The sequence below is a fragment of the Rhynchophorus ferrugineus genome, unplaced genomic scaffold, assembly GCF_030347505.1.
Source record: "Rhynchophorus ferrugineus isolate W39M unplaced genomic scaffold, kcgeb_rfMv2 rfM1, whole genome shotgun sequence".
Taxonomy (NCBI): Eukaryota; Metazoa; Arthropoda; class Insecta; order Coleoptera; family Curculionidae; genus Rhynchophorus; species Rhynchophorus ferrugineus.
The window spans coordinates 5,328,394-5,347,508 of record NW_027472580.1 but is presented as its reverse complement, the minus strand read 5'-3'; the positions used below and the strand labels follow the sequence as shown (position 1 = coordinate 5,347,508).

The window sequence follows — 19,115 nt, the reverse complement described above, 5'->3', positions numbered from 1 at the left end:
AATTTGAAATTTAATCTTTTAAAAGACAACTAGAACTTTCTACATTTCTCAAAGATTATTTGTGATTTTCTACCATTTTCAAAGTACAACTTACCCCAGTACCTTCTTTCCTTCCCTTTAATTATTTGTATTTGTATATAGTTGTTACGAATAGTAACAAGTAATAAATAATTACAACATTTTCCGTTTTTAGTAGTGACAACAAATTAATATTCCCATTTTATGAAAGTATATATTCATGTGCTAAAACTTCATTATAGACTTATCAGAATTTGAATATAAGAAGAATAATCTGCCTTTACTTTTCGCAGGAGGAGAACTTTCAAATGAATTGATCTCAGTTTTGTAAGTGAATGCTCAAAGAACCAATGAAATATTGCAAACAGTCAATAAATATTGATCCAACAATAATTTAGAAAAATAAAATTGGCAAGTGATCATTCCAAAAAATACTGCTAATTTTACCTTTTCATTTGTTTCCTTAATATTTTAATTTGATAGATATTAAAGGTTGATCTCCGTTTTATATATAGATGCTGAAATAACAAATGAAATATTATAGATAGTCAATACATATTGACCCAATAATAATTTAAAAAAATAAAAGTAACAAACAAGCATTCCAAAAGTTCAAATAAGAGCTACTAATTATATTTTTTGATTCGTTTCCTTAATATTTTAGTTTGATAGATATTAAAGAAAATTCAGGAGAATTTTCAAATTAATTAATCTCAGTTTTATAAGTAAATGCTTATACAATCACTAACATATTTAAGACAGTTAATACATATTCATACGTTAATAATTTTAATATACAAAACTGGTAAAGAATTTCCAAAAAAAGATACAAATGAGAGCTGTAAATTGCACTTTTTAATTTGTTTCCTTAATATTTTAATTTGATAGGTATTAAAGGAAATTCAGTGAAACAACACAAATTAATGACAAATTGATTTATATTCGCAGCCCATGTAAACATCATTGTACACAAAATCATTTGGAATCCGAGCTGGAGGAGAAAAATTTTTTGTTTACTGACGAGAGCGTGTTATTCGTTGATACAGATGTTGAGACCTGTAATCATATTATAGTTTTAATTACACAGCTGTATGGCTTCTGAGTTAATAAAGAAAAAAACTGTCCATCGTCTGTTAATGCAAATCTCAGCGGAATCCAGAACAGTTTTCACTTGGGCAGAAGAGAAGGAGTTTAGACACTTATAATAACATAAGTAATACAAGAGAAGATGACATCTACTACTGAACTAGTAGCGGAGTCGTCAAGCTATAGGAGCTTTTGCTTTTGCTGCATGATTCCAAGTCTGTCTAACACCTGTAAACTTGAGATCTTTCAATTATGATGCTTAAGGAAAATTCTATGTATTTTTCTTTACAATATCATATTAGATAAGGAATAATGCAACGTATAATTTAGAAACAAATTGAGAAACAGAGATCAAAACGGTTGATGAATGCCTGTCGAATTAAAGGCACCAACAGAAGCGAAGTAGACATTTTTCCTAGGTGCTCGGGGTAAATTAGCGATGATAATGATGATGGTGATATAAAATATTTATGTTAACAGCTAAGTCAATATATCAGCTAGAAAACTATATGAAATTATTGTTACTCTATAATAAAATATTAATATTATTACCTTAAACGATAACAATCAATAAGAATAGTTATCATAAAGGAACCTTCTTGCTTACTAGTAGCGTTGGGAACTATTGACAACTACTTTAAGTCGCTACTTTACTTCTGAACCCTTCTTGCTACTTACCTTCAGTCGTAACCAGTTTATTCAATTTAGTACTACTCAATTTGTAGTGTTCTCGTTTACCACCACCTTGAAAATAATGAATCGAATTTATGCTTTTGTAGCGATATATAATTTGAATTTCACGCATTCTGGAAGTCGAAAAGTATAACAGTCGGGAACGAGAGTCGAATTTGAGAGGCCAAAAAATAAAGTTCAAGCCCTTTGTCTTGTTCACAATCTGTTATACATAAGTCCTCTTAAATAAATTTGGAGTTGAGTTTTAATAAAATAAACTAGACACACACTTTTTTTGCTTTTGTTTTTAATATGCTCAAAAAAATTAAATATTAACGTACATTTATACAGCAGCATATAGTAACTGTTTATGTAATAGGGTAATGCTGCGTACAGACCGGGCCAACGAAAGCCAACGAACGAATTTATTAGGGACATTTCTAGTTCTTTTTGGACGGTTTGGCAACGGTCAACAAAGGTTTGTTGGCATTCGCTTGCAATCCGTAGAATGTTGGTAGTATAAAAAGAAAATGAATGGAATCGACGAATGCTGAGTGGACGGTAAAATACGGTTTCACGCCCAACGAGCGTTTGCTCCTAAGGCCAACGAATGTAGGCATTCAACGTCGAATCTCATTCCTTGTCCTTCGTTGGCCCGGTCTGCCCGGAAAATATTTTGATTGATCAGAAGCAAAATTATATTGAATGCCTTTACATTATCTTGGCAAGTATTAGGTCTTTTTGATTGAATTTTTCGATTTTCTGTCTATCAATGTTCATTCCATTCCTTTTTTACATTGCCACTTGCCAAATAATTTTTGTTTAAATACACTGACCTATATCAAGTTTCATTCCATAGTACCCAATGCTACTTATTAGATAACCCAGTATTTCATTCAAATTTGACAAGCAATCTCACTAAGAATGTATAAATCCCAAAACATTTTATTTATTGCATTAATTCGCAATATTTATATAAAGCAATCACTCGATATAAAATATTTATTACTTCGAAACATATTTCAACATTCATTGCGCGAATATTCGTACCAACCCATTTATTTCAAATATGTGCAAGCTTCATTATATCTAAAAATATAAATTCATTAAAAGCATATTGTGTTCCATCGCCTAATCTTGCCAAATACTTTGGCTTCTACGTGTTAGGAAATTAACTGAATTTTATGTGCAGATATCGCAATTTGTCTGAGATACAGAACACGTGGTAACGCCATAGTTAAATCACGGGATTTGGGGTTTTCCATTATATCTCCCACATACTGAAATGCCTTGCCAACCTTGAAACCATGTTAATTAAGTAAACGATTACAATCTTTAATATTTTACCGCATACCGGGTGGAAAAATAGAAACTCAACTCCACTCAAAGTGGATCTCTAAGAGAATAGACAGTGATATAGATTGAATACACCATCCTATATATAGTATAGTCTATTCAAAACAGCAGTAACACACGTGACCTGTCAAAACGTCGCAATGTTGCCTCAGCAACTCTGAGTTTTAGTATTGTATATATTGACATTGAACAAAATTCTAATCTAAATTAAATAATCAAACAAAAATGTTATGTATTATAATTTACTTTAACATTATAGTACATTTAATGCATATATTATCGAAGAAACTAAAAGTACAATTCGGTATACAGCTACAATAATTTATAGGTTAGAGTTGTTTTATTGTATATATATTGAACTTTTTTCCACACTAGTTTAGATAGAGTTCTAGGCGCTTTTTTATCTAGTGGTATCTCCCGAAGGCCTAATCTACCTAATTAACAATTATATCTGAGTAATGTATTTTACTTTCATTAGAGAGCATATTTATGTTTTACGCTTAGTTCTTGTTTCATTCGATGTAATGTTTCCTTATAAATTCATTATGATATTACTATATTTCTTCTTAGTTTGTCCTGTTACATGTATACATCTTTCGTGATAAAACTACATTAAAATCATTGCATTCTCCTTAATGCATTTGCCATATCTGCAAAACAGTTAGTATTATTTTTGTCCTCATACATTTTAACCAAATGTTCATGTACATTCTGAACAATAACACATATGCTCATTAAGCTTTCACACTCTAGAATACAATTTCCTATAATTAGAATTTAATAATTGTATACGGACCTTCAGTTGTTTCCTTTTTCATCACCCTGTCTTGGTAATTGTCAGCATTGAATCATAAACCAGCATTCATAAAGATTTATTCAATTACTGTCACTTTCAAAAACACTAATCAAGTTAATAACCATGCTGTTTATTTCCAATCCATCAAAAACTTGCTCAAGATTCTACCATTTGTCAATTTCTTCTTCAATGTGACTGATCGAGCTTCCACAAACTGAAGGTGTTATTTTCGACAATGCATCTTTCTATAATTCCAGTTGTGGTGTGAATATCCTCCTCGACCTGAATATTTATTATAATAAATCCTTAAAATACACCATATCAACCCAAATAGATTAAAATTGCAATGATAGGGAGAAAGATGTAATAATCTTTGGCCATTACATTCAGTAATCTGATCTACCATGTTTATTTATATTTTCTCAGGATTATTTCTAAAAAAGTAAATTTTCTTTATATTTACCGAGTAACAATTTGAAATAGTTTATTCTTTAACATGGTTTGTTTTATGTACTTTAAGCCATTCTTTAATTGCAGCCTATGTTGATAAACTTGTTGGGATTTTCTCCACCAGTGTACTATATATATGGTGGATATGGTGCATTGTACATAATAATAACTTACGGTTCTTCCAAGTCCTTTAAAAACTGATTTCAAATTGATATAATAATTCTTCCTTGATTCTGTTAAATGTTTTTAGAAATTGTATTCTTTTAAAAGCAATCTAATCTCTGGAAGTACCATTATAAGTGTGATATTGATGTTATACCGTTATATCATGTCGTTGTAGAATTAATCAGAATATATTGTAAATAAATCATATTAACTACAGAAGAACATTTTTCACCGATTACATACCTTATGTAAATTAATACATGTTAAGTAGCAGAAATTTTTTTCCTGAAGCTAGTATAAGAGAAACCATATACGTATTTCTTTAAAAATGTACCCTAATAGTTCATATGAATAAAACTTTTTTTTCATAATTCTTCTGTATAAAGCTTCAGCAGTAGATGGAGGTTGAAATAAATATGTCGACTTAATCTTTTCCTAAGAGAATATCATTAGCTGATTTCCTTGTTTTTGTAACAGAATTTATTAGCTATGATCATGTTATGATTTGGTACATATGTTATTTTATCCTACTGACATTAACCTCATATAGATTTTCAATCAACTTTCTGGTAGGCTGCAAACGCTTAAATCTTCAGGCATTTTTGGATGAAGTTCCAATATTCAAAACTCAAAAAAGGCGGAAAAGTTAAAACGCCGAATTGGAATTTATTATATGTGCATATATTCATCTGATGTGAAAGATACAAACGATGGAAAGATAAATGGCATATACATTTAACGATAGGCAATTGGAAATCGAAAAACCGACAATAAAATGCTGAGGTATCATCGGAAGTTATGTTCTGTTCTGGTTCGAGCAGATTGGTGTCATATATGATGAACTGTTGAAATCTGAAGTAACAGCTAATGTTCCCCGCTATCGACAACAAATAATAAAATCGAACTCTGAATCGTGCAATGTGATTGAAAAACCTCCAAAATAAGATCAAAAACATGATAAGGTTTATTTGTAGAATTATCTCATACGACAAAACCAGTAAAACAATTATTTTAATCACTTGGATTGTAAGCTTTATCGCACCCACCGTACTTTCCAGGCTTGGCTCCTTCAAACTACCACTTTTTCGCATCGATTTTGGAAAGTTGGCTCTGTGAATGATTTAACTCGATAATTCAATAATATGGATAAGATATATAATTGGGATAAATACATTTTAACTATCTGTTTGTATGCAGTTAGATAATAAACACAAATATAACATAATGCATATTTATTCATTTTCATTGTCTACACATACACTTAAATCACAACATAATTTTGAATGATTATATTCAAATTTTCAAATACTGTTTCCATTGCGGAATACAATATTGTGTCATATCACAACACCAAATAGTATGTAATAAAGGAAAATATAAGTTACGATCAAAAATTGAATAATACAAAGTTCAAACATCAGCAAAGCAGCTTATAATTAATTATTATTAATTATATTTAGTTCATATGGGGTTTATTATTGTAATAGACACGTAATAATAATTAATTGTACTTGTAGAGGTTATGTTATGCCAATTAAAGTTATAATTTTCAATACCATCAATTTAAACACACAAACATTTCTTCATTGGTAATATTAATGACATATATCACGACAATAAATGGAAGACAACAGTTATTAACAAAGATAAAAAATGTACTTACTATATTATTATCAATATACTTACCCACTGAGATATATAATAATAATAATATATAGTTAAGTACATCAATACTATTGATTTATGCAAATAGGTATAGAATAATTATCGAAGACTGAATAAAATTAATGGATGGTATCGAAGAATTATAGCCATATTTTGGTTTTGTTTGTAAATATATCAATAGCGTGGAAAAGCGTAATCGATAATACTTGAATCTAGTGTTATTGTGCTAACTGGAGAGATGCATCTGAAAAATTTAATTCCTTTTTTAGAATGCGGCACTGCGAACTCGATTGCTTCGTCGGATAATTTGGCGGCGTACATAGGCAGCCTGTTTGACAACATGCCTGAAATAGAAAACAGTAGGTTAGATTTCAGGAAGCCAGGAGAAGTGTTTCATGTGATGGAAAAATATGGATTATTCGCGAGGAAAGTAATAGAGGACTACAAGTTTTCCCATAAAGAGGGTCATTGCAATTTCCATCAATGGTTTCATTCATAGATATATTAGAGTAACAGGTCAAATAAAAGTCCCCGGCCTGACACATAGATGGCGCTAGTAGAATTAAATCCATATGTTTTTTAATTAGCCCTAAACCTCAAAAGATGCGTGTATAAATTTTCATGGAAAGGAATTTAACGTGTTGATAAAATATTGCTTTTTGAAGCGAAAAAATATAGTTGGAGCAAAAACTTTACTTAACACCAAGTTTCCGGACTCTGCCCCAGGAAAATCAACCATCAAGGATTGGTATGTTAAGTTTAAACGTGATGAAACGAGCACCGAACTCTGAAGTTCAATCGACTTTCATCCGAGTGGATTGCACACGATGAACCCCCTCCAAAGTGTGCGAAAACGCAACAGGTGGCTTGCAAGGTTATGGAGTCTATATTTTGGGATGCGCATGGAATAATTTTCATTGACTGCCTTGAAAAAGAAAGGACCGTCAACAGCGATTATTACATAGCGTTATTGGACCGTTTAAAAGACGAAATCGCCGAAAAAAAGACCGCATTTGGAGAAAGAAAAGTGATGCTTCACCGAGACAATGCACCGTGTCATACGTCAGTGAAAACGATGGCAAAGATCCATGAATTGGACTTCGAATTGCTTTCTCATCCACCGTATTCTCCAGATATGGCTCCCAGCGTCTATTGCCTGTTCTAAGATCTCAAATGAATGCTCATTGGGAAGAAATTTTGTCTAATGAAGAGGTGATCGTCGAAACTGAGGCCTATATTGAAGCAAAGGATATATCGTACTACAAAAATGGTATCGAACAGTTGTAGGGTCGCTATAATCAGTGTATCAACCTTGAAAGGAATTATGTTCAATAAAAAAACTTAATTTACCAAAAATTATGTTTTACTATGGTAGGCCGGGGACTTTTCAATTGATCTGTTACTTATATTATGTTCAACATAATATACACATGCACATTTTAAAAAACTGAAGCATTTCTTTAATATCCTACACAAATCCTGTTTCATATTCGTTTTTAAAGAAATTATAATCAACTAACAATATGCTAAATGGATATAATTATTGAGAAACTTACCAGCTTTTGCTAAATAACACTTATCGAATTCTTTGCTATTTACATTATATGCAAAATGACCCACGTTATTCTCATCGACGTATTTCACATCAGGAATTAGGAAATATTCTCCTTCCGGTATACAAACTCCTTCGGTTCGGTCATCAAGCACAGTTATCACTCTGGTATCGTCAATTATAAATTCAACCTGAAATGTGTTCTTCTTTTTTGGCCACACGTTTCCCATTTTGAAAAATATCTGGCGAACAAAAACAAAAGCATTATGAAACTTATGATTTTAGTTAATTAGTATGTAAATTAATTTTTGTCATTTTATATTACATATTGTCATAAATGATGATGCTTAGTGGACATATTAAATTATCATATTCTTACTTTATAACATATAGTATATACATTCTGTTCAAAATTTATTTTTATATGCGTCTTCTAAATTTGTGACGTCAAAACGTCGCAATATTGCCACATCAACTGTGAGTTTTAGTTCAGTTTGGTTTTGGCATACAACAAAATCTAATCTAAAAATAGTAATTAAACAAAAATGCTGTTATCAAATACAATTTATTTTAACATTACAGTACATCTAATGCATATATTATCGAAGGACTTAAAACAACAATTAAGAATTCAGGTATAATAGTTTGTAGGTTAGAGTTGTTTTATTATATTTACATTAAACTCTATTCCACACCACCCATTAGGTGGAGCTCTAGGCATATATTTTTCAGTAGTGGTGTCTCTCTAACCCTAGGCCTAATCCATACAATTAATAATTATGTATCAAAGGAATGTATTTTACTTTCTTCTTGAAAGTCCTCTTGATATCACTGTATTTTTAATTTCTTCTGCTACTACCTGTGTCCACCATTCTTGATAAAATTATTCACTGAATTCTACCTGATAGATTTACCACATCTACAAAACAGTTAGTATTCATTCTCTCCTCATATATTCTAACCTAATACTCATGTTTAATTCTGAACAACTACAATCATATCTGTGCACAGAAATCTTTCACGCCCTACAAAACCGTTTTCTACAGTTATAGTCGCTTAATTGTGTGCATACCTTTAGTTGTTTTCATTATCATTTCTCTATCTTAGGAATTTCCAGCATTATCACATATCCCGAAAGTTTCTGTCCAAGTCAATCACTAAACTGCTAATTTCCAATCTGTCTTAAACATGTTCACGATAAACCAATTATCAATTAGTTTCTCTGTATGTCTTATCGAGTTCATCCAAACCGAAGGTGCTATGGTCGACAATGCTTCCTTCCACATATCCAAACAGTTCCTGATGGAATATCCTTCTCGTCCAGCATGTCTATTATAATAATTTTTTGCTACCTCTCATATCAACCCGATTTGATTGAATATACAGTGATAGAGAGAAAGTTATAATACTATGTGACCATATTGTTCAGCCATCTGATATACTAATGAAATGATAAACGCAATGAAACATTTTATTTATATTTACGTAGTAACAATTTGAAATAGTTCAGTTTTTAGCGTAGTCCCTTCAAAACTCAATTAATGTTTCGAAAGCCATCCTTTCATTACAGCCTTTGTTGATGCTACTGTTGGGATTTTTCCATCAGTGTGCTATGATACGGTGCACTGCCCAAAATAATAATTCATGGTTCCTCCAGGTTTTTAACAATTGAGTTTCAAACTATAATAAGATATGTTATGGTTAATTCTCCATGGAAGTCGCTCTTGGTTTTGGAGGAAAATACTAATCCTGCATGAATAACATATCTACAATTAATTATTAATAAATATTATGATCAACAAAACCTAATCAAATGCTATTGTAACTTTTACCTTTTTCCATCAATTTTTGTTGTCATTATACTTTTTTTGTTAGTGTCTTGCCAAGAGTGCACAAAACGAACCATTTTAAAATATCCAAATTTCATCAAGTTTCACAAATTATATGCTCTCTATGAAAGGATGTCTTACATCCCTCAAAAAGTTGTATGTCCCTAACAGTTGTATGTCCTTTTTTATTAATTTATGTTTATACTGATAAAATAGTTTGTGTACTCACTGTTCTTATACATTTCGCATTTTTTATTTGATCTCGAACAGAGCCAATATCAAGATTCATCCCCCACTTCGGATGTAGTTGTGGTTTCTTGGTTGAATCTGACGTATTGTTCTTCATTTTGTAAGCGGTGTTATTCACAGTACCCACACTAATATTCAGCGCAGCAGCAACACGCTAAAAAACATTTCCAATAAAATTGCAGCATCTTATAATATTTAATATCATCAATAATTACCTCTCTAACGGAATTTACGGGCAAAAGAAGGCCTTTATTAACTCGTTCCTTTTCTAAATAACTTATTAAAGCCGCAATTAATTTGTGACCCTGAATATCTATTGTTTTCAGCATTTTCAAACAAAGTAATATGACATATTACGGAGCGATTCAAAAATTTATTAAAATAATCAAAGGGCTAAAATAATATTTGCCAGTTTTTAACCTGTATTAATTATAACTAATATTTCGAATAACTTTGCATACGTTTGACAACCTGACGAATTTGACAGGCTCATTCGTTTACGTGTTCGAACTAATTAGACAACATTATGTCTCTCTTTAACTAGAATAAAATGAGAAGGAATATTTAGTCTGATTCTAAAACAAACTTACAAATTTCCCCAGGCAATATCACTACATAGTATAAAACAAAGTCGCCTTTTCTGTCCCTATATGCCTATGTGCGCTTAAATCTTTAAAACTACGCAACGGATTTTGATGCGGTTTTTTTTCAATGGATAGAGTGATTCAAGAGGAAGGTTTATATCTATAACACATGCATAATATACTAAGGCAACATTGCTAATTTTAGAGGTTTCTAACGGGATGTCGTAAATTAACCTATTTTTTTAGGCTTATTTAGCAATTAGCAAAAACGCTGCCTAACCCTACGAGTTAGATCAAATTAATGTACTACAGTATTGTACACCATAAAAAGGTCTACAAAAAAGTCCGCGATGGTACATGTTTATCTTTTAGAGATAACCCACATTAATTTTTTATTGTTTACTTTTTACGTGAGAAAATGGCTTATTTACGAAGCTGTTTTAAGCAATACGGCATTAATCCTTATCGAATTAAGTACCTTAAATACAGTGTGCAATTAATATAGATCAATATGGTTCCTTACAGCATGTAAATTAAACAAATATTTTCGGAGATATTACAAATTTAAAATTTGCGTTTAAAAATGTGTAATGTAATAAAAATTGTATGAATTTAGATATTCCAAAGATAGCAGGAAATCTTCATAGTAAGTATAGGGGAAGAGGAATTGTTTTACTCCAAATTTAATGCGTGCAGGCCAAGGGCAGTAATGAATGAACCAAAAATACTGGATCGATTTTAATCATGTTTTCATTGAGTGACATAGGCATATATATTTTATGCCCGTTCAACGTCGGAGCGGGCCGCTATGGTTTTTTATACAACGTTCATATTTTTTCTGTAGTGTATTTAATTTAGTATCAGCATTGCACCCGTGCGAAGCCGGGGCGGGTCGCTAGTATTAAATATATTAATGACGCATATACAAATAAACTTTGAATAAGCTATACGTATTCAACATAAATAGTTCTTAAACAATCTAATTTAACTACTACATCCGATGATTTTGATATGTATCTATATGAAATAATAGTAGTAGTAAATCTGCCGCCCAAACTAATCAAATTATTTTAAATGCTCATGGCGATACTGATCCATCATGTACCTTTGTTGGTTTGGAGTAAAAGCGTTCAAAAATTAAAAAAAAAGGTTATTTGGACGAAAACGTTCAAACTTTCAAACTGCAATTTTTTATTTTCAAAACTGAATGGACAGTTTAGCAGAATAATTGGGTGTAACTGAATTGAATGTGTTCTATAATTTAATTGAAATCCGACGAGTTCACAATTTAGAGTAACAATAGACAAAAGAAAAAAATACTTATAACCTTATATATTTTTCTCAAATAATTTCAAAAATAAGCAGAAATAAAATTAACCCCGTGGCAATGCTGATGTTACATCCCCTGTTTTTCAATTAATAAATGCATTAGACAATTTAATTAAAACGTGCTATCATGTTTGCCTTAACGCTTTCACCGATAAAAGACATACAGTCAGATTAGAATCTACCCCAAGACATTCTTCTGTTTGCAGAAGGTCTGATTTTATGCGACAAAAATATTCTTTCAGAGAACATTAAATAAATTAAATACTTACATTTTGGAGAGGTACTGCTGTCGAGCGATACTAAAGAAGAATTTATTCTAGTTTTTTTTGTCAGGGGTATCGAAATACTGATAGATTTGAAAGTATTTTATTCTACTTAGTGTTGCCACGTCTATAGTATTTGCGAATATTTAGAGAATATGCTGTGTTGCACGGAAGGAGGATTAATTCGTGCCAGTAGATTATTGTTTATTGTATAGTTATGAATATAAAATAAATGATAGGACTAGGGGCTTTCTATCCGATAAATAATTAACAAAATAATGATGTTAATCTTTTCGTAACTGCCTAATAGTATTAATTAATATAATGAAGCTTTAGTAAATTAGAATTTTAATAATATAGAAGATCATATATATAATATGATATGATATTCAATTATTTTTCCATATATATATTTTCATCGTTAACTAATAGTATATTAATATTTGATAATTAGCTATAGGAATTTGACTACTTCAACAGGATTGCTGATTTAAATCACCTATTTCAATATTTTTTAATAAACACTAAATAACAATTATGTTTGGGCCTTAGGCTGACCAAAGTGTTTTTGCAGAGTTTACCATTTTAATGGGACAAAACTATCGCTGCAGAAGGTTATACTATTTTTGTAGAAGGCATATTTAAGCATTAATTATTTGGAAATTGCTACATTTGCTGGTGATACTGCGACTATAGCTGTCGGAGGCAATAGTGAAGAAATCACACGAAAATTACACCACGCAAGTGACAATATATAATAATTGGACACAAGCTTGGAAAGTAAAAATTAACGAAAGTAAATATAACCAATAATATTAAATAATATTTCCGTATAGCAACAACGCTAAATATCTCGAAATTAATCTTGATGGAAAACTTGGAAGGAACATATAAAGAAGAAAATATACTAGATCTAGTTAGAAGTAAAATCGGGCTCTTGTTTATTTTTGTGTACAAATTTTACATGTATATTTACAGTGGATATATGACAACTTTAAGTGGACGCGATATATTACTGAAAAGTACATATTTCGCAGTATTATTTAAATATTGGTCATTATTTACTACGGGCACTTTTCTACTAAAAGTATAACGGGTTTATGTTTTACTTGCATTGGTGGTCCTGCTATATACAAATATTATTTTAGTTAGTCTAAAGATCTACAGACTAGTGAGTATACTATGACGATATTTGAAAAATCTTGTTAAGTTTAAATTCGACTGTTTAATTCTTCAGCAAATCCTTCCCAGTGTGTTTTTTTGTTGGTTTACTCTGGATAATTTTTTCAGAGCCTCAGAATGAATCACTAGTTTGCGATCTGAACTTAGGTCGAATATTCTTTGACGTCCGTATAGTTGGATGTTACGTTTCTAACTATGAAAAAATCTAGCAGATTTGAGATTTTCTCTGGATCAGCCAGCAATAACTTGGTTTTCCAGTTGGTAGGTTATCTTAGCAGCTAATTTATGAAGTTCGTTGCCATTAGTTGCAGTTATTCTAGATCTTCATCTTAGATTTATGATTTAGGCATAGGTTATTTCATTATTGACTTAGTTATATCCTTTCAGTTGTTTCTTTTCCATTGTTGTTTCTGGTGCTTTAGCTTCATTTCTCCCCTTTTGTAGAGTTGTAGCAATTAAACGCCTTCTGTGAGTTGCTGGATCCTCTTCACTGCCTTTGGACATTTCGTCTTAGTTAAGATTTTCTGACTTATCGGTTGTTATAATTACGATGTCTGCAAAAGCTCTTACCGATATTTCTATTTTTGATAGTTTTATATACTGCATGTTTTCTCTATTGAACAGTTAAAGATACTATCACTAAAAATGTCTGTCACAATTACAATGCCTGTTACAATTACGCTGTTGTTGTGTCTTTATCTCTTCATAATCATTTCAAAAATCATTTAAGATCTTATTTGGATTAGCATTAACCAAAAATAACTACAAGATTTTTTGTAAGAAAGCAATATTCTTTATTATAATAATACTTGTTTTAATAAAACATACTCATCTCATTCATTACATCTTACTGAATAACATTTACATGACGTCACTTTTGCTCTTATATATTAATTATATATAACAAAATAAGTTCTGTATCAGAGTACACAGAAAATACTAATTAAATTACATTGCACATATTATACACAATATCACAATTCTTCAAACAGTATCAACATCAAAAAGTGTAAAGTAAGACAAATAACTGTAAGATCTAGTTAAAAATAAAATTGGGCTTTTGGTTATTTTTGTGTACAAATTATACATTTTTATTTACAACACATATATGACAACTTTAAATGGACAGGTGACGTTACTAAAAAGTACATATTTCACAGTATTATTTAAATATTGGTCAATATTTATTACGGGTACTTTTTTAGTAATAGTACAAGGGGTTTGTGTTTTATTTGCATTGGTGGCACTGCTTCCTATCTTAACCATTAAAACCGTCCAATTTAACTTGAACAAATATTCTTTGAGTGACTTTGAATATATATTTAAAACTAGTGAGTATATTATGAAGAAATTTTAAAAAACTTATTAATTAAGTTATTAAAATTTAAATAACCATACTCGTTTATAAGGCATGTTCGCTTAACGTTTGAGGTGATGCTATGTGTACATCGGCTTCTTCGCTTATCCGGATTACCACGGGGGTACCAGATTCGGAACTAGTCATGGAGGTGACTTGTGGCGTGCCGGCGCTGGGGGGTGTTATTATGACCGGCACGGGTCCTTGATTGGACGCCCTCAGCCTGTTTTGCGCGTAGGGATCTTCGCTCGGATCGAAAACGAGCTGGGCGTCCTTTCGATCGTTAGTCACCTTTATCACGGGAAGAATGAACCGAATCTTGTCGATTCGCGACGTTTCGGTCTTGACTTGCTTGATGGTTACCTCTCGGGAGTCGTCAACGATGATGTCAAGGTGGGAGGGTGTTGGCTCCTTCAGCATGCATCTGCAGGCATTACCCATGGCTTTCTTTAACCTAAAATGAATGAACGATTGTTAAATAATTTTGAAATATTGTATTACTTAGATTTGTATTATAAAATCTGTATATTAATTGGCTTTGAGTATATTTTAATTTTTTGTCGAGGAAAACAGAGGCACTTGGGGGCTCGAATTTAGCACGGTTAAAGCTTATATCGAGAAGCAATATTTAGGTCTAATATGCATAAATTCCAATTAAACGAAATAGCCGTCAAATCGGCGACACAAATGATATAAACAAATATTTTAGGCTCTTCTTCTTCTTCATCTTCTTCGTCGATTAGATGTTGAGGATTATTCCTCGTTTCCATTATATGTATATTAACTACGGATGCGTGATTTTTAAAATGAAAATCTGGCAGCGCTGTATTGCAAATATTGGCTGGGCAATTTTAAGTCAGAAGACAAATCACTAAATTTTATATTCGAAATGATATTAAATCGCAAAATGAGTGTGTTGAAACATTATTAACAAGTGTTATCTTATTTGAAGTAGTGTCATTTAAGATTTTGTGCTACTTTCCCCTATAGGATAGGTCGTAAATTAGGTAAATAACGTCTAAGAATAGAATGGTCATGTAAATTTGCATTTAACATTTTGTACAGAGAACAAATGAATGCGTCCGCATTGTGAGAATCTATATAAAGCTGTAAAAGAAGATCCAGAAATATGAGAAAATTTAGTCTCAATAAAAACTAAAAAAATTCTAGAATAACGGGAATCGTCTGTCCTTTTTGCTTACAAGATATTTAAATTTTTGCAATCAGCTTTTGATATAATCTGATGTCTGATAACAGAAAACAGCTAAGAAAAAATGTTCTTGTCTAAGATCTGATACTAATTGATATAATTCTGGATATATACATACAAATTCTAAGGTTTTTAAAATAATTTCTGCAAATTTTAGTAGTATTAACTTCTAATTCATTTCGGGTTTCATTAATAAATGCATTTCTTAACAAAGCACTAACTGAATATTGCAAGTAACATCAATAGTTATAATTAGTGTTGCAAAGAACAACATTTATAAAATAATTTAATAGAATTTTAATTCCTCATTTGATCCTGAGTCCTTTAGTGAGCGAAGATAAATTAGAAATCATAAATGAAATACTGGATACATAAATGAAGTGCCGGATGAAAATATACAGAATGTGAAATAAAACTAACTACATAATTTGCATAGATGGATCACATAGAACCAATAGAAGAAATTATGAATTATTATCAGTAAATTTATATTTTTAATATTTTAATAAGATGTTTAATGATCAATGCAATAATATATGCGATTATATAATATTTTATTTGAACCTTGTACTAACAGGCCAATTGAAAAGTACCATGTCTGCCATAATAAAACATATTTTTTGGCCAAAATTCTTTTTTTTTTTGTTCAACATAATTCCCTTCAAGGGCGATACACTGGTTATAGCGACCCTCCAACTTTTCGATACTATTTTTGTAGTACGATTTGTCTTTGCTTCAAAATAAGCCTCAGTTTCGGCGCTCACCTCTTCATCCGACGAAAATTTCTTCTCACCGAGCACTCTTTTGAGATCTGGAGAATACAGTGGCTGGATGGATTTTTGCCATGGTTTTCACTGATTTGTGACACGGTGCATTGTCTGGGTGAAGCAGCACTTTCTTTTTCTTCAAATTCGGCCGTTTTTCGGCGATTTTGTCCTGCAACAGATCCAATAACGCCATGTAATAGTGGCTGTTGATGGTCCTTCCTCTTTCAAGGTAGTGAATGAAAATGATTCCATGCGTCTCTCAAAATAACCTTGCCTTGCTCAACCATAACCTTGCCAGCCCACTGTTGCGTTTTCCCACGCTTTGGAGCGGGTTCATCGTGTGCAGTCCACTCGGATGACCGTCGATTGGACTTTGGACTGTAATGATGGAGCCATGTTACATCCATTCTCACATTTCGACGTAAAAACTCAAGTTTATTATGCTTGATCATCTTCAAACACTGTTTCGAATCATCAACTCGTCGTTGTTTTTGGTCAGTGAGTGAGCTCGCGTGGCACCCACATTGCACATAACTTCTTCATACCCTAATATTCATGAATGGTATGATGTACACGTTCAGTTCATATCTTTAGAGTGTCTGCTATTTCATTCAATTTCAATTTACGGTCATTCAAAATTATTTTGTGAATTTTTTAACGTTTTCATCGGTAACAACCTATTACATAAACAAAATATGAAGCTAGTTTGTATCTACGGTATGGAGTGATATGGTTGCGCAAAGTTTTTCAAAGAATAGTTAACGCTCCGTGGTATATTAGAACTGAGGATATCCAAGAAGAGCTAAGACTAGCAATAGTAATGAATAAATAAAAACAGCTTGCGAAAAAACAGCGAATGATCGACAACAGTGGACTTACTCGACTGACTCACATGTGCACCATTTCCAGTACATCTGTCAGACATTAAATAAATTAGGTCTGAAGAGCATTATTAAAGAAAAAATAATGAATAATGAATTACTAGTTATAAAATGTGTACTAGGTGCTTTTTAAATTAAAAAAAAAAAATAAATAATAATATATTTGATATATCTTTTTCATACTTACTGCTTTATATATTGATATAAGAAAATGAAATCAAAAAGATCATAGCCAATATTCTAAATTTATTCATACTGAATAGTTGGACTATATCTATTTTAAACAATTGTTGACCAGTCTCTATTTCAATATATAATTTATTGGATAATATCTATAAACATCTACCACACCATAGCTACGTATTTTATACAACGTTGCCCAAGTGCTCAAACCAATGAATCTGTTTTAATGATCCTTATTAAATAATACTAATCAAAATCAGTTATAATTAAAGCTAATTTTCGTGTTAAACGTATCTATACTTGTTGGGCATTGGGTAAACTTTATCGCAATAACTAAATTTAGCTCTCAGTTAGACAACCAACGCCACCAGATATCTCTATCAAAGATAACCACTAATTGTAGATGTTAAACACCAACGTTAATTGACCCGGCATCTATGTGAGAGATTAATAAATACATAAAAATAACTTACGTGTATGTCCCGTTATCTGAGCACAAAATAATACGCGCTTAAGTCAGCGGATGTACAGGGCGCCCGTCGATATCGGACAGAACAGACGTAAGTTTGCAAATTACCAAACACAATGCCCAATTAAGTTGTCTATAATTTTTTTCGAATGATCGCGAAAATAACTCGACGTTTTAAAATAACTGAGCGCTTGTCTTACTCGCAAAATCTATTTGGTTTGTGATACCTGAGCCACGGGAAGGGCTTTTTTTCCTATTTAACCACGATAAAGTCGTTCGAATATTTCTTTTTTCCTTAGGTTTCTCTGATTCGATATCTCAAAATTGCCGATGTAAATTCTATCGGCAATATTGACCGGCTATAAAATTATTAGGATGAACAACGCTTAATTATTATTGGTTTTTTGTTACGAGTCTTAATTTGCTTTGACCGATGCGGTTAGGGTGTTAGAATACTAGCTAAATAAGTATGTAGACAAGGTTTTTTATATTAAAATTCGCAATGGAAATACAAATACATATTTTGTATTTTCAATTCAGTTACATAATTCATTTACTTGTTAAAAATTTCATTTGTAATTTGTATTTCAAATACCCGAGGCTGACGTCTTTCTAGTTGGAAATTCTATTTCAAAAGTACGATGGTCACTATTTATATTTCAGGGATTGGCAACATTGTTGTCATGTGAGTCCATCTGACGGTTCCATCGTTAAGTTTAACATTTTTGAGGAAATCCATACTCAGAACATTTTTTCGCACGGACGCTATTTGTTTTTGATTTTTTTACGATTTTCGACGTGGATTATCACAACAAGAGTGCATCAATCAACTTAATTTGACTTTGGGCGATGAAGGTCCATCAAACCATCGGGTATCGCTGGTTTAGTTCGTGAAGGTCGTCCAAAATCGGCTGTTGTACCAGAAAACATCGATGTTGTCTGCGAAATGATTAAGTAAGATCGTCGTGTCATCTATTGTGAGACTGAGGCATCCCTAAGCATTAGTTCCATCAGCGTATTTGCGATTTTACATGAAAACTTAGCTGTGCGAA

The 19,115-nt window shown here is 31.6% G+C and overlaps 2 protein-coding genes across 2 annotated transcripts; both read right to left on the bottom strand.

Annotated features, from left to right (window-relative positions):
• Positions 1 to 5,760: 5,760 nt before the first annotated feature.
• On the bottom strand, positions 5,761 to 12,137 carry LOC143194877 (uncharacterized). Its single transcript, XM_076401648.1, has 3 exons — positions 12,021 to 12,137; positions 7,765 to 8,002; positions 5,761 to 6,552 (listed from the first exon to the last, which is right to left on the bottom strand). Exons 2-3 carry the CDS (start codon positions 7,988 to 7,990, stop codon positions 6,383 to 6,385), a joined length of 396 nt encoding a protein of 131 aa, XP_076257763.1. The 5' UTR covers positions 7,991 to 8,002; positions 12,021 to 12,137; the 3' UTR covers positions 5,761 to 6,382.
• Positions 12,138 to 14,447: 2,310 nt separating this feature from the next.
• Positions 14,448 to 18,201, bottom strand: LOC143194872 (uncharacterized). The gene is made up of 2 exons (XM_076401633.1): positions 18,068 to 18,201; positions 14,448 to 15,007 (listed from the first exon to the last, which is right to left on the bottom strand). The coding sequence occupies exon 2, from the start codon at positions 14,992 to 14,994 to the stop codon at positions 14,599 to 14,601; it is 396 nt and encodes a 131-aa protein (XP_076257748.1). The 5' UTR covers positions 14,995 to 15,007; positions 18,068 to 18,201; the 3' UTR covers positions 14,448 to 14,598.
• Between the last annotated feature and the right edge of the window lie 914 nt (positions 18,202 to 19,115).